Source organism: Bombina bombina, chromosome 5, assembly GCF_027579735.1.
Source record: "Bombina bombina isolate aBomBom1 chromosome 5, aBomBom1.pri, whole genome shotgun sequence".
In the NCBI taxonomy this organism is placed as follows: domain Eukaryota; kingdom Metazoa; phylum Chordata; class Amphibia; order Anura; family Bombinatoridae; genus Bombina; species Bombina bombina.
Genome location: NC_069503.1, coordinates 601,206,867 through 601,232,706, shown reverse-complemented (window position 1 = coordinate 601,232,706; position 25,840 = coordinate 601,206,867). Strand labels below are relative to the sequence as shown.

Genomic DNA, 25,840 nt, shown 5'->3' with positions numbered 1-25,840 from the left:
CTTCAACCTGGCTTATGTGTTTCCACCGTTTCCTCTGCTCCCTCGACTGATTGCCAAAATCAAACAGGAGAGAGCATCTGTGATTCTGATAGCACCTGCGTGGCCACGCAGGACTTGGTATGCAGACCTAGTGGACATGTCATCCTTTCCACCATGGACTCTGCCTCTAAGACAGGACCTTCCGATACAAGGTCCATTCAATCATCCAAATCTAATTTCTCTGAGACTGACTGCATGGAGATTGAACGCTTGATTCTATCAAAGCGTGGCTTCTCCGAGTCAGTCATTGATACTTTAATACAGGCACGAAAGCCTGTTACCAGGAAAATCTACCACAAGATATGGAGTAAATATCTTTATTGGTGTGAATCCAAGAATTACTCATGGAGTAAGGTTAGGATTCCTAGAATATTGTCTTTTCTCCAAGAGGGCTTGGACAAAGGATTATCAGCTAGTTCCTTAAAGGGACAGATTTCTGCTCTGTCTATTCTTTTGCACAAGCGTCTGGCAGAGGTTCCAGACGTCCAGGCATTTTGCCAGGCTTTGGTTAGAATTAAGCCTGTGTTTAAACCTGTTGCTCCCCCGTGGAGCTTAAACTTGGTTCTTAAAGTTCTTCAAGGAGTTCCGTTTGAACCCCTTCATTCCATTGATATTAAACTTTTATCTTGGAAAGTTCTGTTTTTGATGGCTATTTCCTTGGCTCGGAGAGTCTCTGAGCTATCTGCCTTACAATGTGATTCTCCTTATCTGATTTTTCATGCAGATAAGGTAGTCCTGCATACCAAACCTGGGTTTTTACCTAAGGTGGTTTCTAACAAGAATATCAATCAAGAGATTGTTGTTCCATCATTGTGTCCTAATCCTTCTTCAAAGAAGGAACGTCTTTTGCATAATCTGGACGTAGTCCGTGCCTTGAAGTTTTACTTATAGGCTACTAAAGATTTTCGTCAAACATCTACCCTGTTTGTCGTTTACTCTGGACAGAGGAGAGGTCAAAAAGCTTCGGCAACCTCTCTTTCCTTTTGGCTTCGGAGCATAATACGCCTAGCCTATGAGACTGCTGGACAGCAGCCCCCTGAAAGGATTACAGCTCATTCTACTAGAGCTGTGGCTTCCACCTGGGCCTTTAAAAATGAGGCCTCTGTTGAACAGATTTGCAAGGCCGCGACTTGGTCTTCGCTTCACACTTTTTCCAAATTTTGCAAATTTGATACTTTTGCTTCTTCGGAGGCTGTTTTTGGGAGAAAGGTTCTTCAGGCAGTGGTTCCTTCCGTTTAATCCTGCCTTGTCCCTCCCATCATCCGTGTACTTTAGCTTTGGTATTGGTATCCCATAAGTAATGGATGATCCGTGGACTGGATACACTTAACAAGAGAAAACATAATTTATGCTTACCTGATAAATTTATTTCTCTTGTAGTGTATCCAGTCCACGGCCCGCCCTGTCCTTTTAAGGCAGGTCTAAATTTTAATTAAACTACAGTCACCACTGCACCCTATGGTTTTTCCTTTCTCTGTTTGTTTTCGGTCGAATGACTGGATATGACAGTTAGGGGAGGAGCTATATAGCAGCTCTGCTGTGGGTGATCCTCTTGCAACTTCCTGTTGGGAAGGAGAATATCCCATAAGTAATGGATGATCCGTGGACTGGATACACTACAAGAGAAATAAATTTATCAGGTAAGCATAAATTATGTTTTTTGACGTATGAAGAGGCTTGTGACGGGCGGGGAAGCGCTGGAGCGGCTTTCAAGATTAAAAGGTAAGTATTTTAACAAAACAAGTGAAATGTAAAGTTTGATGAATGAAAGTGCCCCTGTTTTTAATAGGGTTTTTAAAAACCAAGCACTGATTCATCAAACTTGACATTCACTTTAAAGGGACATTCAATTCAAAATTAAACTTTAATGATACAGATAGAGCATGCAATTTTTAACAACTTTCAAATTTGCTTCCATTAACAAAATGTGCACAGTCTTTTTATATTTACAATTTTTGGGCCACTAGCTCCTACTGAGCATGTGCAAGAATTCATAGAATACGTGTATGCATTTGTGATTGGCTGATGACTGTCACATGATACAGGAGGAGTGGAAATAGAACTGAAATTTGTCAGAAAAAAAATATCTTAGTTTAAACTAAGTGTTACTGCATTGTCTTTTTATCATGCATTTGTTGATTATATAAATCTGCTGTATTTATTGGTCCTTTAAAGGGATAATAAATGTCTCAGCAGAATTATAAAATAATGGTCAGTACTGACTATTTTATTGCATTTCCTCTTATGCCTTGCAGCTCTTTTCAAAACCGTTCTCCTTTTTTAATATCTTGAAGGCCCCAGATGCTGAAGCTCTGCCTCGTGATACTGGGCGCCACCATCTTGGAACATAAGAATCATCACACCCTTTGACCGGAGCTGTTCACACTCAATTAGTGATGTTGGAATTTTTTTGTCAGCTGCATCACTTGCTTGGGGTTATTGTGCATGATGCAGTGTGTGAGCTTTACATTTTTGAATTGTTACACAGTTTTAGTTACACAAAATAAATGTAAAAAGCAATCAGTAATAATATAGAGCAATGCACCTCTGCAAAAACGTAAAACTCCTGCTCTGTATCTTGTGCACGAACCTAAAGTTGTCAAAAAGCCTCAAACCTCACTGATCTGTAAATGCACACTGTTTCTGTCAGAGGGTGTTAGAACACCTAAAGAGACATGAAACCAAAAATAATGATTTCATGATTCACATAGATTATGCATTTCTCAACAACTTTTCAATGTACTTCTGTTATCAATGTTGCTTCATTCTCTTGGTATCATTGATTGAAGAAACAGCAATGCACTCCTGGGAGCTAGCTGAAAACATTTGTAAGACAATGAAAATGGGCATACAAGTTCAGGCACCAATAAGCAGCTAGCTCCAAACTCCTAAACCTATCTAGATATGCTGCTCAACCAAGGATGCCAAGAGATTGAAGCAACTTTGAAAATAGAAGTAAACCAGAAAGTTGTTTAACATGGTATGCTCTATCTGAATCATGAAAGGAAATGTTTGGGTTTCATGTTCCTTCAGCTCCAAGATGGCAGCACCCATTATGAAGTCCATCTGGAAATTTAAAGCAGGTAAAATAGGAGAACATCTTTGAAGAGAGCTGCAGGAAAAGAATAAAAAGTAGCAGCCCTAGTGAGTAGTAACTGTGCTATTTCCCAGCAGTTCAATGTCCCTTAAATCAGACAAAAAGTTATGTAGAAGAAATTGAAGTTGCCTATCTTGGAGGGAGGCTTTTAATTCCTAATCATTTGTTCTTTAGCTACACATCCCTTCCGATAAATATCTTGGACTGGAGTAATGGTATATTTGGCTACACAGTTGCTTTTGATACTTGATTAGAATGATCGATCTTTCTGGTATATTTATTGCATTCTTGATCATTACCATCACATTTTATTAAAGGGCCACGAAACCCAAATTTTTCTTTCATTATTCAGAAAGAGCATATGCTTTTAAACCACTTTCCATTTCACTTCCATTATCTAATTTGCTTCATTCTCTTGGTATCCTTCATTGAAAAGCATACATAGGTAGACTCAGGAACAGCAATACATTACTGGGAGCTAGATGCCGATTGGTGTTTGCACATGAATGCCTCTTGTCTTGTCACCAGATCGGTTAAGCCAACTCCCATTAGTGCATAGCTGTTTCTTCAGAAAAGAATACCAAGAGATTTAAGCAAATTTGATAATAGAAGTAAATAGGAAAGCTGTTTAAAGTCATATACTCTATATGAATCATAACTATCCCATTTTGATGGAGACTATCATGGCTTGGATGAACACAAAAGCTGCATTACTAAAATTAGAGCCCTTTTATGAGTCTATCAAAGTTTTGCACAACTTTGTTATGAATTTGATCTTCATAAGAAATATTTTTATGGTTATTTAAAATATGTGACTTCCCTTATTCCAATTTCTACCAATAAATTAAACCTTTTTTTTATCAAATACAAGAAAATTAGGATGCTGCTCTGAAGAACTTTCAATCTACATTTTATAGTTTGCTAAGAAAAATATAACTTCACTTCTTATAGATCCTATTTCCCTTATTTGTTTAAGCTCTCATAACTTTGATAATCTGTGTCATGAATGTAGAGATTTCACCCCTAACAAGAAACATTGCTGGTGACCCCCACAAGGAGAAAAAAATATTTTGGACTTGCTGTTGCTCTTTAAGCTCACTACCGTTTCTTTAGAGATGGATTTGTTTTACCATGTTTAGTTGGTGATGTACCTTCTTGGTAAATAATGGCAATGCCAACACTTCGGAAATGGTTAAAACTGCCCTTCTGGTGACAGTAAGCTGTAATTTCTTAATGGTTACACGAGTGAGCACCAACTACTGCTCAAGCCACTTGATTTTTGGATATGATTGTGTTGCCTCAAAAACACTTTAGGTTTAAAGAGAAAAATTATTTGTGCTGTAATAGTGATGTTGATAATGTACATCTGACAACACTAGAACAAATCACCTTCAAAAATACTATAATTTACAAAAAGGTTTGGTGTTCAGGTAAATTAGATAATGACTGCTCTTGAACATTTGAAGAGGCATTGTCTGTGGTTTGGGAGGGATGTTGATTTGGTTCTGATTGGTCAAGCTGGGATCATGTACAGGCTTCATGGTCATGGTAGACATTGTGGTGGGGTTTTTTCTCCCCCCAACCTAGAGTGAGTGCATTGGTGGGATTTGAGGATTTTGGGGTCTAAAATTCATCTTTGCTTGGAAATATATACCTGTCCTATATAATTTAAAGTGATTGTAAAGTTTAAAGAATTAGGGTTATATCTAAAAATGCTCTTAAAAACAGGGGCACTTTAATTCATTTAACTTTACAAACATACTTTTTTTTAAAAAAAATACCATTTTGTTTGGGTAATCAGACCGGCGATCCTCTGCCCGCTTCACCAACTGTATTTTACATATCAATGACGAATCCGGCTTCCTCCAATCGTTGCATGCTCCACAATTTGGATGCCAATGGGGGCACACAATGATTGGAGGAAACCAGATTCGCCATAGATCTGCAAAATACAGTCAGAGAAGCGGACGTTGGATCGGCAGTCTATTTACCCTAACGAAATAGTATTTTATTTATTTTTTTTAAATGTGTGTTTGTAAAGTTTAATGAATTAAAGTTCCCCTGTTTTAAAGAGTATTTTTAGATACTGGGCTCTAATTATTTAAACTTTACCATCACTTTAATTAATTATGAACTGAATTTACACAGTTGATTCTTAATTATCTGGGGGGGGGGGGTTAAATGAAATCAAATGGAGCATACACTTCTCATTAGCACTCTATGGCAGCAGTATTTGCAGTCTATGTTGTTATAAACACTGTCGCCATAAAGCTCTTAAGTCCTGTGCATGCTCCTGCACCTATCTGCGTATGCTCTGCAACAAAGAATACCAACAGAACAAAGTAAACATGATAGTAGAAGTAAATTGGAACATTTTGCTTATTTATTTTTCATTTTGACATTCATTTCCCATTAAAATGTATTAGGGTAATTCTACCACAGTTATATTGTTTACTGTTCGTATATTTCCTATTTAAATGGTATCAATAAAGTTTAAAGACACCAAACATGAAGTTTTATCATTTCGATCAAGAATTAATTTTAAAATTAATTAATTTTGCAAATTTTTATCATTTAAAAAATAGTGAACACAAATAACAGCATAGGTAAAACAGGAATGTACTGACATTTCTTTAGTTTGCTACTTGTATTATCACCTTGGGGATAATTTATTTGCTGTTGTTAGCTCAAGGAATATCTATTTCAATACATTTTCTTGTTTCTTTTAACTCAGTGTCTTTTTGTCACAAAATGGCAAAATACTCTGCCTATTAGGTCACAGAATGTGGTGATGCAGAATTATTTAATATAAAATGTCATAATATATTCATCCAGTGGTGGAAAGATATCAAAATGTATAAGTCAAAATGAAGAAAAGTTACTAGTGAGGAGCTAGTGGACTAGATGAAATATCGAGCCCTTTATAAATATAAATATATATAAATAAATAAAAGTTTGAAGAACAAGAAAAGAAAGAAAAGCCAGTTAGAAAAAAACACAAAGATGGGAAAAAGGAGAAGGAAAGGGGAGGAAAAAGCCAATTCTATCCAGCACTACCACCTAGATTACAAGTTTTGAGCACTATAGGGATTTTAACAACTGCCACAAAAGCGGCATTATTTCACCTCCCTATAGCTCTGGTATTACGAGTTTTAAAAAAGTAGGCTTGTGCTGGTGAAATGGTTGCGTTGAGTTCCATACCGCACCGAAAACAAGCGCTGCTCTGACATGCTTGTGCACGATTTCCCCATAGACATCAATGGGGAGTGCCGGCAAAAAAAAAAGCCTAACACCTGCGATTGCGGAAACAAAAGCTCCGTAATCCAGCCCAATTGATGTCTATGGGGAAAAAGAAAATTTTTAAACCTAACACCCTAGCATAAACCCTACGTCTAAACACCCCTAATCTGCTGCCCCCAACATCGCCGCCACCTACATAATGTTATTAAGTCCTAATCTGCCGCCCCAACATCGCCGCCACCTACATAATGTTATTAACCCCTAATCTGCCGCCCCCAACATCGCCGCCACCTACATAATGTTATTAACCCCTAATCTGCCACCCCCATCGCCGCCACCTACATAATGTTATTAACCCCTAATCTGCCACCCCCAACATCGCCACCACCTACATAATGTTATTAACCCCTAATCTGCCGTCCCCAACATCCCGCCACCTACATAATGTTATTAACCCCTTATCTGCCGCCCCCAACATCGCCACCTACTAACTATTAACCCCTAATCTGCTGCTCCCAATGTCGCTGCCACTATACTAATGTTATTAACCCCTAAACCTCTGGCCTCCCACATAACTACTACTAAATAAATCCATTATCCCTAACATAACCCTAAGCCTAACCCTAACACCCACTAACTTTAACATAATAAAAATATAGCTAAATTAAGTTTACAATTATTAACTAAATAAACCTATTAACCCCTAAACCGCAAGCCCCCCCACATCCCAACAAGCTAAATTAAACTATATTAACCCCTAACCCCCCCTAACTTTAACAATATTAAAATAGAGCTAAACTAAAGTTACAATTATTAACTAAATAATACCTATTTAAAACTAAATACTTACCTGCGAAATAAAACCTAAGCTAGCTACAATATAACTAATAGTTATATTGTATCTAGCTTACATTTTATTTTTATTTCACAGGTAAGTATTTTAACTAGGTAGACTAGTTAGTAAATAGTTATTAACTATTTAATTCCTACCTAGTTAAAATAAATACAAACTTACCTGTGAAATCAAACCCTGCCTTACACTAAAACCTAAAATTACAAAAAAATAAACACTAAAATTGCTAAAAAAATAAAATAACTAAATTACATTAAAAAAAAACACAAAATTACAAAAAATAAGAAACTAATTAATAAAAATAAAAAATAATTACACCTAATCTAATAGCCCTATCAAAATAACCCCCCCCCCCCCCCCAAAAAAAAAAAAAAAACCTAGCCTACAATAAACTATGTATGCAGCAACCGGGAAGCGCTCAAACATTCGAACACTAACTGTGAGTAAAGTCCCCGACAATCAGTAGTGGTGACGTGTTCTCAGAATACTCAGCTGTCCTGGTGCGGAGAAAAGAGCGCTTCCATCCACGCTCAAATAATAGAGCAACACCAACAATCAGCGCACCCAGTAAAGCTGAGAGAAGCAAACAATGGTAAGCAGTGAAATACCTGTTTATTGTTTAGCACAAACAAATGCTCAATATAATAGGTAAATATCCATACAATGCCAAAACAGGTAAAAAAGGCATAAGTGGTAAATGACAGGCAAAATTAGGCAGGAAAAATTAGGTGCCTAATTTTGCCTGTCACTTACCACTTATGCCTTTTTTACCTGTTTTGGCATTGTATGGATATTTACCTATTATATTGAGCATTTGTTTGTGCTAAACAATAAACAGGTATTTCACTGCTTACCACCGTTTGCTTCTCTCAGCTTTACTGGGTGCGCTGATTGTTGGTGTTGCCCTACAATAAACTACCAATGGCCCTTGAAAGGGCCTTTTGTGGGGCATTGCCCCATAGAAATCAGCTCTTTTACCTGTAAAAAAAAATACAAACACCACCCCCACAACCAACCCCCAAATAAAATAACTATCTAAAAAAACTAAGCTCCCCATTGCCCTGAAAAGGGCATTTAGCTATTTTACATGCCCAAAGACTTCTTGCCGGCTGGATGGATCCTTCAAGCGGGACTTCAATAACTGTAAGTGGATCGTCAGGGGTTCGTGTTAGCTTTATTTAAGGGTTTTTTGGGTGGGTTTTATTTTTAGTTCAGGGTCTGGGCATGTAAAAGAGCTAAATGCCCTTTTAAGGGCAATGCCCATACAAATGCCCTTTTCAGGACAATGGGGAGCTTAGGTTTTTTTAGATAGTTATTTTATTTGGGGGGATCGGTTGTGGAGGTGGTGGGTTTTACTGTTGGGGGGTGTTTGTATTTTTTTACAGGTAAAAAAGCTGATTTCTTTCTTTAAGGGCCATTGGTAGTTTATTGTAGGCTAGGGTTTTTTATTTTGGGGGCTTTTTTATTTTGATAGGGCTACTAGATTATGTGTAATTCTTTTTTATTTTTGATCATTTGTTTCTTATTTTTCATAATTTAGTGTTTGTTTTGTAAATTAGTTATTTTATTTTTTTGGAATTAGATACTTTTTGTAATTTTTATAGTAGTGTTAGGATTTTTTTAATGTGTAGTTTAGTTTAATTTTATTGGTAGTTAGTTTAATTGTAGTTTAATAATTATCTTAGTTTAATTGTTAATTTAAAATTAATTTATTTAATTTGACAGGTAAGTTTTAATTTAATTTAAGATAGGGAAATTGTAAATGTAATATAGTTAGGGGGTCGTTAGGTTTAGGGCTTAATAGTTTATTTTAGTATATTTCGTTGTGGGGGCTTGCGGTTTAGGGGTAAATAGGTTTATTATAGCGGCAGTGTGGGCGAACAGCAGATTAGAGGTTAATAATATTTAAATAGTGTTTGCGATGCGGGAGGGCGGCGGTTTAGGGGTTACTGGGTTTATTATAGTGGCGACAATGTCGGGGAGCGGCGGAATAGGGGTTAATACATTTTAATAGTGGCGGCGATGTCCGGAGTGGCAGATTAGGGGTTAATAAATGTATTATAGTGTTTGCGATGCAGGAGGGCCTCGGTTTAGGGGTCAATAGGTAGTTTATGGGTGTTAGTGTACTTCCTAACACTTTAGTTATGAGTTCTATGGTACAGCTTTGTAACGTAAAACTCATAAATACTGACTTTAGATGGCGGTATGGATCTTGTCAGTATAGGCTGTACCGCTCACTTTTTTGCCTCCTCGTAATACCAGCGCTATGGGAGTCCCATTGGAAAAGGTCTTTTTTAAAAGTGCGGTACTGACGTTGCGTGACAGGCTAAAAGGTGTACGGTACTCCTATAGCTACAAGACTTGTAATAGCAGCGTTAGGAAAAAAAGCAGCGTTATGGGGCATAACGCTGCTTTTTCAATCATAACGCCAAACTCGTAATCTTAGCTGTATGAGAATTCCCAGTATTAAATTCACTCTCTGGGACAAGAAAAATAATAAAATACCAAACTGCTGAATATACAAATGTATCAAGCAAAAGTAACAATTGTTCATTTGTGCTAACAAAATAACAATGATTTCTCCAACATTGGTGTGTCCGGTCCACGGCGTCATCCTTACTTGTGGGAATATCTCTTCCCCAACAGGAAATGGCAAAGAGTCCCAGCAAAGCTGGCCATATAGTCCCTCCTAGGCTCCGCCCACCCCAGTCATTCTCTTTGCCGTTGCACAGGCAACATCTCCACGGAGATGGTTAAGAGTATGTGGTGTTTAGTTGTAGTTTTTTTATTCTACTATCAAGAGTTTGTTATTTTAAAATAGTGCTGGTATGTACTATTTACTCTGAAACAGAAAAAGATGAAGATTTCTGTTTGTGAGAGGAAGATGATTTTAGCAGACAGTAACTAAAATCGATTGCTGTTTCCACATAGGACTGTTGAGATGAAGTAACTTCAGTTGGGGGAAACAGTTAGCAGACTTTTCTGCTTAAGGTATGACTAGCCATATTTCTAACAAGACTGTATAATGCTGGAAGGCTGTCATTCCCCTCATGGGGACCGGTAAGCCATTTTCTTAGTCTCAAACAGAATAAAGGGCTTAATATGGGCTATAAAACTGGTAGACACTTTTATGGGCTAAATCGATTGCTTTATTTGGACATTTTATACATGTTTATGCTGAGAATTCACACTTATAAACTTGGGGAACGTTTTTTAACGTCAGGCACTATGTTAGACACCTTTTCCAGTCAGGAAGGGCCTTCCCAGTTGTAGGCTGAGCCTCATTTTCGCGCCATTACTGCGCAGTTGTTTTTGAGAGCAAGACAAGCAGATGCATGTGTGAGGACCTGAAAGTAGTTGGAAAAGTTCCTAGAAGGCGTCATTTGGTATCGTATTCCCCTCTGGGCTTGGTAAAGTCACAGCAAAGGCTGTAGCTGGGACTGTATAGGGGTTAAATCTGTAACCGGCTCCAGTTTCGTTATTTTAAGGGTTAAAGCTCTGAAAATTGGTGTGCAATACTTTTAATGCACTGTGGTGAAATTTTGGTAAATTTTGAACAATTCCTTCATATTTTTTCACATATTCAGTAATAAAGTGTGCTCTGTTTAAAATTTAAAGAGACAGTAACGGTTTTGTTTTAAAACAGTTTTTGTGCTTTATTGACAAGTTTAAGCCTGTTTAACATGTCTGTGCCTTCAGATAAGCTATGTTCTATATGTATGAAAGCCAATGTGTCTCCCCCTTCAAAATTGTGTGATAATTGTGCCATAGCGTCCAAACAAAGTAAGGACAATACTGCCACAGATAATGAAATTGCCCAAGATGATTCCTCAGATGAAGGGAGTAGACATGGTTCTACATCATCTCCTTCTGTGTCTACGCCAGTTTTGCCCACGCAGGAGGCCCCTAGTACTTCTAGCGCGCCAATGCTTATTACCATGCAACAATTGACGGCTGTAATGGATAACTCCATAGCAAATATTTTATCCAAAATGCCTGCATATCAGAGAAAGCGCGATTGCTCTGTTTTAAACACTGAAGAGCAGGAGGGCGCTGATGATAATTGTTCTGTCATACCCTCACACCAATCTGAAGGGGCCATGAGGGAGGTTTTGTCAGATGGGGAAATTTCAGATTCAGGAAAAGTTTCTCAACAGGCTGAACCTGATGTTGTGACATTTAAATTTAAATTAGAACATCTCCGTGCACTGCTTAAGGAGGTGTTATCTACTCTGGATGATTGTGACAACTTGGTCATTCCAGAAAAAATATGCAAGATGGACAAGTTCCTAGAGGTTCTGGTGCACCCCAACGCTTTTCCTATACCCAAGCGGGTGGCGGACATAGTGAATAAGGAGTGGGAGAAGCCCGGCATACCTTTTGTTCCCCCTCCTATATTTAAGAAATTATTTCCTATGGTCGACCCCAGAAAGGACTTATGGCAGACAGTCCCTAAGGTCGAGGGGGCAGTTTCTACTCTAAACAAGCGCACTACTATTCCTATCGAAGATAGTTGTGCTTTCAAAGATCCTGTGGATAAAAAATTGGAAGGTTTGCTTAAAAAGATTTTTGTACAGCAAGGTTACCTTCTACAACCCATTTCGTGCATTGTTCCTGTCACTACAGCAGCGTGGTTCTGGTTTGAGGAACTAGAAAAGTCGCTCAGTAGAGAGACTCCATATGAGGAGGTTATGGACAGAGTTCACGCACTTAAGTTGGCTAACTCTTTTATTTTAGATGCCGCTTTGCAATTAGCTAGATTAGCGGCGAAAAATTCAGGGTTTGCAATTGTGGCGCGCAGAGCGCTTTGGCTAAAGTCTTGGTCAGCGGATGTATCATCCAAGACAAAATTGCTTAACATCCCCTTCAAGGGTAAAACTCTCTTTGGACCAGAATTGAAAGAGATTATCTCAGACATCACTGGGGGAAAGGGTCACGCCCTCCCACAAGATAGGCCTTTCAAGGCCAAGAATAAGTCTAATTTTCGTTCCTTTCGTAATTTCAGGAACGGACCGGCCTCTAATTCTGCATCCTCTAAGCAAGAGGGTAATGCCTCACAGTCCAAACCAGCCTGGAAACCGATTCAAGGCTGGAACAAGGGTAAGCAGACCAAGAAGCCTGCTACCGCTAACAAAACAGCATGAAGGAGTAGCCCCCGATCCTGGACCGGATCTAGTGGGGGGCAGACTCTCTCTCTTTGCTCAGGCTTGGGCAAGAGATGTTCAGGATCCCTGGACGCTAGAAATAGTTTCTCAGGGTTATCTTCTGGAATTCAAGGAACTACCCCCAAGGGGAAGGTTCCACATGTCTCACTTATCCTCAAACCAAATAAAGAAACAGGCGTTCTTACATTGTGTAGAAGACCTGTTAAAGATGGGAGTGATACACCCAGTTCCAATGACGGAACAAGGAATGGGATTTTACTCAAATCTGTTCGTAGTTCCCAAAAAAGAGGGAACATTCAGACCAATTCTGGATTTAAAGATCCTAAACAAATTTCTCAGGGTACCATCGTTCAAAATGGAAACCATTCGAACGATTCTACCCACTATCCAGGAAGGTCAATTTATGACTACCGTGGATCTAAAGGATGCGTACCTACATATTCCTATCCACAAAGAACATCATCAGTTCCTAAGGTTCGCCTTTCTGGACAAACATTACCAGTTTGTGGCCCTCCCATTCGGATTAGCCACTGCTCCAAGGATTTTCACAAAGGTACTCGGGTCCCTTCTAGCGGTTCTAAGACCGAGGGGCATTGCAGTAGTACCATACTTGGACAACATTCTAATACAAGCGTCGTCCCTTTCAAAAGCAAAGGCTCATACAGACATCGTTCTGGCCTTTCTCAGATTTCACGGATGGAAGGTGAACATAGAAAAAAGTTCTCTGTCTCCGTCAACAAGAGTTCCCTTCTTGGGAACAATAATAGATTCCTTAGAAATGAGGATCTTTCTGACAGATGTCAGAAAGTCAAAACTTCTAAGCGCTTGTCAAGTTCTTCATTCTGTTCCACGTCCTTCCATAGCTCAGTGCATGGAAGTAGTAGGGTTGATGGTTGCAGCAATGGACATAGTTCCTTTTGCGCGAATTCATCTAAGACCATTACAACTGTGCATGCTGAAACAGTGGAATGGGGACTATACAGACTTGTCTCCAGTGATTCAAGTAGATCAGAAGACCAGAGATTCACTCCGTTGGTGGCTAACCCTGGACCACCTATCCCAGGGAATGAGCTTCCGCAGACCAGAGTGGGTCATTGTCACGACCGACGCCAGTCTAGTGGGCTGGGGTGCGGTCTGGGAATCCCTGAAAGCTCAGGGACTATGGTCTCGGGAAGAGTCTCTTCTCCCGATAAATATTCTGGAACTAAGAGCGATATTCAATGCTCTCAGGGCTTGGCCTCAGCTTGCAAAGGTCAGATTCATAAGATTCCAATCAGACAACATGACGACTGTTGCGTATATCAATCATCAGGGGGGAACAAGGAGTTCCTTGGCGATGAAAGAAGTAACCAAAATAATACAATGGGCGGAGAATCACTCCTGCCATCTATCTGCGATCCCCATCCCAGGTGTGGAAAACTGGGAAGCGGATTATCTGAGTCGTCAGACATTCCATCCGGGGGAGTGGGAACTCCACCCGGAGATTTTTGCCCAGTTGACTCAATTATGGGGCATTCCAGACATGGATCTGATGGCGTCTCGTCAGAACTTCAAGGTTCCTTGCTACGGGTCCAGATCCAGGGATCCCAAGGCGACTCTAGTGGATGCACTAGTAGCGCCTTGGACCTTCAACCTAGCTTATGTGTTCCCACCGTTTCCTCTCATTCCCAGGCTGGTAGCCAGGATCAAACAGGAGAGGGTCTCGGTGATCTTGATAGCTCCTGCGTGGCCACGCAGGACTTGGTATGCAGACCTGGTGAATATGTCATCGGTTCCACCATGGAAGCTACCTTTGAGACAGGACCTTCTTGTTCAGGGTCCATTCGAACATCCAAATCTGGTCTCCCTCCAGCTGACGGCTTGGAGATTGAACGCTTGATTCTATCAAAGCGTGGGTTTTCAGATTCTGTGATTGATACTCTGGTTCAGGCCAGAAAACCGGTAACTAGAAAGATTTACCATAAAATATGGAAAAGATATATCTGCTGGTGTGAATCCAAGGGATTCCCTTGGAATAAGATAAAAATTCCTAAGATTCTTTCCTTTCTGCAAGAAGGTTTGGATAAAGGATTATCTGCGAGTTCTCTAAAGGGACAGATTTCTGCTTTATCTGTCTTACTACACAAACGACTGGCAGCTATGCCAGATGTTCAAGCATTTGTTCAGGCTCTGGTTAGGATCAAGCCTGTTTACAGACCTTTGACTCCTCCCTGGAGTTTAAATCTAGTTCTTTCAGTTCTTCAAGGGGTTCCGTTTGAACCTCTACATTCCATAGATATTAAGTTGTTATCTTGGAAAGTTTTGTTTTTGGTTGCTATTTCTTCTGCTAGAAGAGTTTCAGAGTTATCTGCTCTGCAGTGTTCTCCGCCCTATCTGGTGTTCCATGCAGATAAGGTGGTTTTTGCGTACTAAGCCTGGTTTTCTTCCAAAGGTTGTTTCTAACAAAAATATTAACCAGGAGATAGTTGTACCTTCTTTGTGTCCGAATCCAGTTTCAAAGAAGGAACGTTTGTTACACAATTTGGATGTAGTCCGTGCTCTAAAATTCTATTTAGAAGCTACAAAAGATTTCAGACAAACATCTTCTCTGTTTGTCGTCTATTCTGGTAAAAGGAGAGGTCAAAAAGCGACTTCTACCTCTCTTTCCTTTTGGCTTAAAAGCATCATCCGATTGGCTTACGAGACTGCCGGACGGCAGCCTCCTGAAAGAATCACAGCTCACTCCACTAGGGCTGTGGCTTCCACATGGGCCTTCAAGAACGAGGCTTCTGTTGATCAGATATGTAAGGCAGCGACTTGGTCTTCACTGCACACTTTTGCCAAATTTTACAAATTTGATACTTTTGCTTCTTCGGAGGCTATTTTTGGGAGAAAGGTTTTGCAAGCCGTGGTGCCTTCCGTTTAGGTAACCTGATTTGCTCCCTCCCTTCATCCGTGTCCTAAAGCTTTGGTATTGGTTCCCACAAGTAAGGATGACGCCGTGGACCGGACACACCAATGTTGGAGAAAACAGAATTTATGCTTACCTGATAAATTACTTTCTCCAACGGTGTGTCCGGCCCACGGCCCGCCCTGGTTTTTTAATCAGGTCTGATGAATTATTTTCTCTAACTACAGTCACCACGGTACCATATGGTTTCTCCTATTTTTTCCTCCTGTCCGTCGGTTGAATGACTGGGGTGGGCGGAGCCTAGGAGGGACTATATGGCCAGCTTTGCTGGGACTCTTTGCCATTTCCTGTTGGGGAAGAGATATTCCCACAAGTAAGGATGACGCCGTGGACCGGACACACCGTTGGAGAAAGTAATTTATCAGGTAAGCATAAATTCTGTTTTTATAATAGACAACAATATATCGTAAGAATGTGTATTTCAATCAGAAATTCTAACTAAAAAGGTCATTTACCGTTTGAAACATTTGTCTAATAAGGAATCTGCCTATCATTTGGTTGCTTATATTCATTCTATAACAATATGATTGTGCATACTCCATGGAAACAATCACTGTTCTACCTTAAATGACCTGTTATTGGATGCATTGGTGATCCTGCTGCCTGTCATTTTATTATTGTACATTCTATGATTGATAGCTAAGTGGTAAATATATGTTCAGCTTGAATAATAGCAAAGCACTTTGCTTCCATTACAGCTTAATAAGACATTGCCACCACCTACTTGCAAAGCTTTCATCTTGTTGTTTATTTCTTGGGGGGGGTTTCTAGGTCCTGATCCAACCCACACAGACACAGGAGAGAAACTACAGATAACATGGGAGAAGATGAGCAAATCAAAGCACAATGGAGTTGATCCAGAGGAGATAGTGGAACTGTATGGAATTGACACTACACGACTCTATATCCTCTTTGCCGCTCCTCCGGAGCAAGACATTTTGTGGGATGTGAAAAGTAAGATAGTTCTGTTCTAAAACATAAAGGGACATAAAAGTCAAAATAAAATGAATGTTGAAAGACATACTTACATATCTTCAAGAGCAGCAATGCACTGCTGTGAGCTAGCTGGTAATTGGTGGCAACACAGATATGTCCAGGACTGTCTTTAACACAGGGCAAAAGGGGCAGCTGCCCTGAGCCCAGTCTCTGTTGAGGGGCCCAAGAGTGCTAAAAAAAATAAAAAATTTTATGGTTCATACCAGACTGCTAATGTGACATGGGGAACACACACATTCAGTCCTAATACTGTTACAGTCAAAAGTACTGTGCTTATATTTTTTTTAAAAAAGGTGTCAGTGGAAAGAATAAGTTAGTGCACACACGCCCCTCCCCATGCAGCATTGTCTAGTTCAGGGTGAGAGGGAACTTGTTCCTAGCAAAGAAGTGACATGTGCTGCTGTGGCTGATGTATAGCGTCATGCTGATACTTCACACATTAATGTAAGGTTTATTTTTATAGTTTTTATTTTCTCTCTGTCTCAGATTTTACAGCTTCCTATAGTAGTTCTGCTGTTCCAGTCAGTAAACTTATATTTGTCTGCATCTCCATGCTTCCTCCTTTACCTTGCTTTGCTCCTGTTGGCTGCCCTAAATCTCTTTAACCAGCTAACCTCACACCAGAATCACATTCAAAAGAATATTAAATTAATACACAGTGGAGGAATTTGTATATTTATTTACTTATTAGTACTGCTTAGGTCCAGTTTCACATATTGCATTTTTTTTTTTTTTAAATGATTAGCCCAGCAGTGGATAATCCACCGCTGGGCTAATAATAATAAAAAAAATTGATTTAGTTGTTTTTTGGGATGTTGGGGTGGAGAGCAAAATTGCATGGGGTGGGGCCCAAGAAAATTTTTGCCCAGGGTCCAATCAATATTAAAGATATGTCAACACCAGATGTGCTCAGCTATGTCCCAGAAGGATATTGCGGCTATGGAACTGATCTTTTTATGTATGTGTTTAATCCATATGGATGGGTTAAATGCATAGATATATACACACAGCGGTGCAATAATAAACCAGAACATTTTCGTTTTATTTTTTTATGTCCAGTTAATGGGTTATTTTGTAATATTTGAAACATGTTCCTTCAGCGAAAAGGTTCTGAAACTCTTTTTACTAGTAGAATGTGAATTCAAATATTAATTTTGTTTGAAATGACTTTCTGCGTTTATTATGAAGTGCATTCCATCTCTGTAATTTGTCATACAATTGAATTAAATTAAAAAGAACAAACAGAAAGCCGTTTTTAGATTTTGGAGTTTCATTCAATTTACTTTTATTATTGTTTATTTATGAAGGGCTAACATTTTATGCAGTGCTATAAAAAGATACATTACAATCATTAAAGGAATACTAAACCCAATTTTTTTGATTCAGATAGAACATGCAATTTTTAACAACTTTCTAATTTGCTCCTATTATCAATTTTCTTCGTCCTCTTGCTATCTTTATTTAAAAAGCAGCCAGCCAATTTTAGGTTCAGCACCCTAGATAGCTCTTTCAACCCAGGTTCTCAACCAAAAATGGGCCGTCTCTTAAACTTTAAATTCCTGCTTTTTAAATAAAGATACCAAGAGAACAAAGAAAAATTGATAATAGGAGTAAATTAGAAAGTTGCTTAAAATTGAATCATTAAAGAAAAATTTTGGGTTTAGTATCCCTTTAAGGGTTCAACACAATATAAAAACGTACAATGAGACATTATGTAAGATTATACAATGTACATTACTACACTTACAATGACAAAAAAATAAACAAGATGAGAGGAGAACCCTGCCCTTGAGCACAATCAGTTGTTGATGTTTATTTATACAAAGTGAGCTACAGTTAGAGAGGCTCTCAAGCTTACAATATAAAGGAAGTACATAGGGAAGTTAAAGTAGGGACATCTTAAAGTAACTTGTAAGCATCCTTGAACAAATATGTAAGAAACACTTGACGTTTTTGAGACTAGAGGAAAGTCTGACGGAGTTCCATATAATAGGTGCAGTTATAGAAAAGTCTTGCAGATAAGAGTGTGAGGATGTAATGAGAGAAGTAGGTCTTGGGCAGAGCAAGGGGTGGTGTATTTGCAGACAAGGCGAGAGATATAGGGGGGTGCAGTGTTGGTTAGTGCTTTGTATGTTAAGATTAACATTTTGAATTTTAGTCTTGAGGCTAAGGGAAATCAGTGTAGGTGTTGCCAAAGAGTTACAGCAGATGTAGAGCAATGCATAAGAAAAGTGGGTAGTGGGAGAGTTAGAGAGCTATTATAGAGAAGTATCAGGGAGGTGGAAAGGTTGAGGAGGGGGTCACTACAAAAAAATAATAACATTAAAAAAAAAAGCCCTAAACTGCAGACTGTCTGCCAGTACCTAAGATGGTTGTGTAGAGTGCGGGGTGAGTAAGAGAGCTGTTTCAGAGGTGTCAGGTAGGAGCGTAATACCTACATTAAAACAGTATTTTTCTTACCAACTAATTACCACAGCCGGCAATTTCAGAAGTGTGGCAAGCTGCTGCAGTTAGTGGCCCTCTAATTCCCAAAAAGCAATGGCAAAGCCATGCATGTCTACTATGTCTGAACAAAGGGGGTCCCAGAGAAGCTTTTACAACCATTTGTGCCATGATTGCACAAGCTGTTTGTAAATAATTTCAGTGAGAAACTTAAAGTTTGTGAAAAAGTTAATTATTATTTTTTTTTTATATATATATATATAATTGCATTTGGCGGAGAAATAGTGGCATGAAATATACCACAATTGGCCTAGATCAATACCTTGGGTTGTCTAATTAAAACAATATATAGTTTTGATAGATTAAAATAAAAAAAATACAAGGCTCTATTTCTGTTTAAATGGAGTGATAGCAAAAAAGGGGTTAAGCATGTTTGTTTTGGGATAATTTTTTTGAGGATGGTGAAATATTACGTAACAGCTATATAAATGTAAACTGAATCAAATGCAGCATTGTCAATCCTGCACTTCCTATTATTGATTACTATAGCATTACTAAGTAAAACTGATACTGCTATATTGGTTTCAATTTAACAGCTCTTTGCATTTTACATTTACTTTCTGTTCAGGTGTGTGCGTGTGTTCAAATGCTTCTCATTCATATGAATAAAAGACTACAATATCCCTCCGAGGACAGTTGTCAAATATAAAGTACCAATTATTGAAATAGCAAGGCAGGGTCTGTATAGAAATATATGAGGTTGGTGTGATGTTGCAATGCCTAGCACACGTTTAGAACCTGCCAGTAGTGAGGGGATGTTAACAAGCTGATATAATGAGAAATAAAGAAAACTAAAAGAAAATTTTCTTTTAGTTTTAAACATTTATTTGGAGTTTTGTCTGTGTGTGAGCTGTGATATTGAATGATCCTCTCTATCTCTCTTTTAGCTGATGCTTTACCAGGCGTGCTGCGCTGGCAGTCTCGGCTTTGGTCCTTAACAAGCAAGTTTATTGAAGCGAGAAGTTCTTTAACCAAGCCTAGCCCTAACCTTCTAAATAAGAAGGAAGCGACAGAAGCACAGAAAATCTGGCAGAGCAGAAACTCGATTGTTTCGCAGGTAACCACTGTGTACCCTTGCATTTGTGTTCTTTTTCTGATAACTAAAGATCTAGATAATTTATCTTTTTTTTAGTTACTATATAATCAACTAAAAAAGAGAGAGAGACATATATATATATCAACATTTCGAGTCCTAAGCTACTAATCAGGCTAAAATGTTGCTCACCACTTCTGATCCCACCCACTACTCCAGCCCCTCTTTGCCTATGTTTAGCCATTGTGAAACACTTTTATTGTGTAGTCATTTTTAATATTGTTTTTACCATAACAAATAAAATAGTTCTACATACAGTAATACAGTAACAGAAATAAGTGCATAGCATTTAGCAACATCAACTAGGTTCAGGGGAAGACAACAGCTGGATAGAAAAAGGAAGTTGTTGAACTGAGAGAATGCAGAGAGTGCTGACAGTCATGGATGGTCATAGAAGACCTGGAATTTTTTTTATTATTTTTTAATAATTGTCATCTCTCCCTTCTCTATTATCTCTTTCTCCACTTCTTCCTCTCTTCAGTCTCTCTTTTTTGAAACTCTTCCTCCTCTCTCAGCCCATATCTTCTCTTTACCCTCTTTCTTTCTCTTGATTCAACATTCACTCATTAACTTATACTCTGCACCATTTAATTTTGAGCCCTGTATATATGTATGTAAACTGCTATTGCGGTGACGTATTTGAAACACGTCATACGGGGAGAGGCTATGCTAATTAGCCATGTGCCCGATAATTGCCTGTAGGCGTATACTAACAGTGATGTGGTGACACTACATTGGCCCAGCCGGACCGGAAATGACGAGCACGGTTGATGTAAATAGTGGTGGGTATGGTGTCGGCTTGTGAACGCTTGAGACACAGCTTGGATTACCCATTGAGAAAGGTACCAGTCTGGTACCGAAACGTCTGGGGGTATTTGTCATGTTTATGTGTTGTAAATTAAATTAAACATTCCTTTCAAGACCGGTGAGTGCAGCGTCTATTGTTTATAAGGATAAAGGAATTTGTATATATATATATATATATATATATATATATATATAGTGTGTATATATATATATATATATATATATATATATACATATCCGTATTAAGTCTTCTTTAAACTCCATCCAATGGAGACAGTTGGCATCTACATGCCGAAATACAAGATTTCGGTGAATGTAATGTCTTGAAAAAGGCTTCAAGGTAAAGTTGAAATGTTGACAGACAATATATTAATTTTTAAATATGTTCAATAAAGAAAATGTTTTTTAAGACCTATGAGTGCCCTCATAATTAAAGAAGATTATATATTAATCAGTAATGTCACTTTTATGTTATACGTAAAAGAAACTTTAGTAACATATATCAGCAACTAAACCCTTTGTTACAAATAAAATGTTTTTAAAATAATTTAATACTGTCTTCAAGCACTTTACAAGGTTTTGCAAATAATTAGCTGTACCGTTTACACCTCTTAATTCCTGGTGAAATCCATGTTCCGTTTCTTCTTTCCTGTAGCCATATAGGAACAGGTATAAATATGCTTGTGGTCTGAGCTAGCAAATTACTGAGTAGAATGTTGCAGGGCCAGGTAAATTTCACCATACTTAGGTATGATGGATGCACTCCAGCTTCTCTGTACCGAGTAAAACAAGCACATAGTTTACAACAAAAGTAGACAAAATAAATAACAAATGTGTACTGTGATTTTGTTGTGTTTTCCTTAAACATTTACTTCTGTTATCAATTTTGCTTCCTTCCTATGTTATTCTTTATTGAAGAGATACCAAGGTAAGTGTTTGGGATACTATATGGCAGGAAATAGTGCTGCCATCTAGCGCTCTAGATATGTGCACACTCCTGAGCTTATGTCTCTGCTTTTCAACAAAAGAGAGCAAAGAAAATGGATAATAGAAGTAAATTAGAAAGTTGTTTAAAATGCCATGCTCTATCTGAATCATGAAAGAAAATTTTTGGTTTTAATGTCCATTTAAGCCTGTTTTCCTTAAAATATTCATAATTGCTTTTCAGCTTAAAAGAAAATTAAACTTAAAATTAAGTTCATTAAAAAATGTTCAAGTAATGCATAATTAAAAAATCTTTGCTATGCACTTTCATTATTTATTTTGCCTGTCTTTTCCTTTAATTTAACCCTGAAAATAGTAGTGTTTCCACACACTCCTGAAGGGCTCGAACCCTGCCGCTCCTACATGTTGCACAGTGATTGGTGGATATGTGCAGAAGCTCTTTTATAGCTGTCCCTAACTGGCTGCAGCTAAGGTGATAAAATAACATTCAAGAGGTTTGTCTCAGGACAGCAAAATAATTCAAATTCTACTTAAAAAAGTAATTTCTGGTCCATAAATAAAACAAAAACAATGCTATAATGTCCCTTTAATACTGTGATACTTGAGACATACAGTTATGCAAGTTAATGGTATATTTTGTCTCCCACCAATTCACACTTTGCAATATTTTTACTTCAATAATTGTTTTTATTTGAATTCTGAAAATAAGGTCACTGTTAAAATTCCAAATATTTCCACTATTTTTCCGTTATTCTAATGAATATTTGAAAAGCTAATCTTGCTTGAAATTCCTCCTCAGTTTCTGTTGTAGTGTAATTTCCTTATGGTCCTTATGTATATAGACAATGCCACAAATATTTCCAGCAGGAACACACATCCCAATTATTGTACAGACACCCACGCTCCTGCGTTCTTTTACAACTGTAGGTGAAAAATGTCCCCTTGCTAACCTTTTAAATTTATATGTAACCTTCACAACGTGATGGGCAGGAAGCTTTACAATTGCCATGCATTTTCCGCCTGTGTCAAGGAATTAGCACTTTGCGTTTAACTTCAGCAAATGAATAAGCTTAAAAAAGAGTTATTTTTTTTTGTTTGTGTTTCCTAGGTAACCAGCCACTTCTCTGAAGATTACTTGTTCAACGCAGCTATTTCCCATCTAATGAGTCTCAGCAACATACTCTCAGTAAGTGCATCTGCCGCCTGCAGCCCTCCCTCCTTCTCATGGTTTGCTTGTGACCTGCAATAGCTTGTAACACAGTGGTGAGGATTCCACTTTCCTTGCCCACTTCTGCACAGGAGAAGCAGATTGTTTAGCATTTGTTTTGTTCTTGGCTAAAAAGCGAATTCAGAAATATTTAATATTGTTCTTTAGACACAGAATGTACATTCACTCCCACCAAGGCTTTTTCACTCTTTTGAAATCATTCTCATTGTGTTGGAAGTAGCCACAGATAAAAAGATATGTGGGTTTCTAGACATATGCTCATAGCACCTTTAAAGCAGGGAACAAAAACAAAAATGCTTTTATGCTCCACATGAGAGATTAAAACAGCTTTTCTCCTTTCCAGTCCTCAGAGCACACTAACAAGAGAGATTTTAAGATTACTGTGGGTAAGAGCAGGTTAATGACCATTGTTACTAATTAGCTGATTATTTCACCCGTACTCCAGTTCAGTTATCCTGCAAACTGACCTGTATATGTGCCCTAAGGACGAACTGAGAAATACTGGATTAAATGGCATCATTTTAATTGTTGAATCTCAGAGTATATTTTGGGTATAGGTATGTGTTATATATATATATTAGAAGAAAGATAAAAGCACTCCTAATATAGAACAACTATCCATGCCTGTTTATTTTTATTGCAACTCAGTGTGCGCGTTCTTTTAGCACACTATGTCCCTTCCCAGGTAACAAATATCCTGTAGCATATCAGTCTGACCCTGCCCAATGACAGTCCAGTGCCGAAATACCAGGCAATTCTTCTCTGAACAAGAGAAACAACAACCCCAGGCGATCGTTTCGGCCTTCTGTGGGCCTCATTAGTGAGGTGCAGTTGTATCTTTCTAAGGGCATGTGTGCAAGGAGTCCACGTCTGGTTTCCCCCATTACTCTTAGGGAGACCCAAGAGTAATTTGCATAAATATCAAAAGAGAGTAATGGGGAACCAGACGTGGACTCCTTGCACACATGCCCTTAGAGAGATACAACTGTACCTCACTGACGAGGCCCACAGAAGGCCGAAACGATCGTCTGGGGTTGTTGTTTCTCTTGTTCAGAGAAGAATTGCCTGGTATTTCGGCGCTGGACTGTCATTGGGCAGGATCAGACTGATATGCTACAGGTTATTTTTTCTCTGTGAAAGGGCATGGTGTGCTAAAAGAACACGCACCCTGAGTTTAAATACAAATTAACAGGCATGGAAGTTATTCTAGCTTTTGTTCTATCTCAGGAGTGCGGTTCTCTCTCGTTTGATATTTATGCAAATGACTCTTGGGTCTCCGTAAGAGTAATGGGGGAAACCAGACGTGGACTCCTTGCACACATTCCCCTTAGAGAGATACAGCTGCACCTCACTGATGAGGCCCACAGAAGACCGAAACGATCGCCTGGGGTTGTTGTTTCTCTTGTTCAGAGAGGAATTGCCTGGTATTTCGGCGCTGGACTGTCATTGGGCAGGATCAGAATGATATTCTACAGGTTATTTTTTCTCTGTGAAAAGGCATAGTGTGCTAAAAGAACGTGCACCCTGAGTTACAATAGAAATGAACAGGCATGGAAGTTATTCTAGCTTTTGTTCTATCTCAGGAGTGCGGTTCCCTCTCTTTTGATTGAGATATATATATATATATGTGTGTGTGTGTGTGTATATATATTTATTTATATAAATATACTGTGTATATATATATATATATATATATATATATATATTGTCTGACTGTAGGATGATGTCATGAGTGATGTCAATAGTGATGCCATTGATAATGTTTTGTTTTGTTTTTGTTTGTTTTTTTAATTTTCTTTTTATTGAGGAAGCAATATCATACTGTTACATACTTGGCAAGCAATAATACATCAGGTGTCTCAAGGTATGACAATAAAGTAAACATCACGTCATGGTGAAGCGATATATAGAAGTCCAAACTGCCAAACTTCTCTGCTCCTCTTTTCAATTTTTTTAGGATTTCGTTGTGACATCAATTACAAATAGATCCACTGGTGGGATCATATTATTTACAGATCAAGGATGACACCGAGAATAATCATAGGTAGTGTCAGTTAGCAAAATACATAGTAAACTAATATAAGTGTAACTTCATAACATTCTTCAGATAACATTGCAAGTATATGGAGGAAATAACGAAAGAAAATCACAGTATTAAAACTGAGTTCAAGCTAATTTCAGGAATCTAGGAAAGCATAATGAAATATATAAACATATACCATCTGCAGCTGACAAAGAGTATGAGAGTAGACACAGCAATATTTATTTATGTGTATGGCCCGAGGAGCCTTTTAATGAATACGAGGGGGAAAGCTTTAACCAGAGGCTCTTCGGACTAGGCAGAGGCTACTTAACTCTGCCAAAAAAGAATAATGTGGAGGAAAAGTTATCTAACCCTTACTGCATACGAAAAAAAAAGGGGGGGCGGAGAATAGACTGTTAAAAGTGTTTCCCTCTGCTGCTAACATACATTACAAATATATAGACATCTGAGCCATGTCCGACACCAAACACATACCAGACATAGATGTACAGTAGATAGTAAAGTCCACATAACTGCTCAAAGCCATTGTAGTGATTGTTTCGGGCCTAATGAAACATATGCTAAATTAATATTCTCTATTTGTACTTAGAAACAGAAGATAGTGCAATAACCATCATCTAAAGCAAACACATCCTCATTTGTGGGGCACCTTCACATGAAGATTTGTCTAACACTGCTTAGGGTATATAGTAAGTGATATATTGCTCTAGTAGCTTAGTAGGACTGTGATTAGGAGAGGTTCTACAGTCAGAAGCACTTCTGGGTCAATCTTAACAAAGGCAAAAATGAATGTCCAGGATAATAACTATGTGAGACAAATATATATGTATAGTGGGACTCGGCTCAGGTTAACACCACATTGATAGAGGTATCTCCTCTCG

At 38.4% G+C, this 25,840-nt stretch overlaps 1 protein-coding gene across 4 annotated transcripts in view; it reads left to right on the top strand.

Annotated features, from left to right (window-relative positions):
- Positions 1–25,840, top strand: part of LARS2 (leucyl-tRNA synthetase 2, mitochondrial) — a 515,565-nt gene that overhangs the window by 409,180 nt on the left and 80,545 nt on the right. For all 4 annotated transcript variants that reach the window (XR_008402566.1, XM_053714561.1, XM_053714560.1 and 1 more), the window contains 3 exons: positions 16,116–16,298; positions 19,730–19,899; positions 22,796–22,873. Coding sequence is in view for 3 of the 4 variants with exons in the window: in XM_053714561.1 (XP_053570536.1) it covers positions 16,116–16,298; positions 19,730–19,899; positions 22,796–22,873 (431 nt within the window). In the remaining variant the exon portion in view is untranslated. The remainder of the gene's footprint in view (positions 1–16,115; positions 16,299–19,729; positions 19,900–22,795; positions 22,874–25,840) is intronic.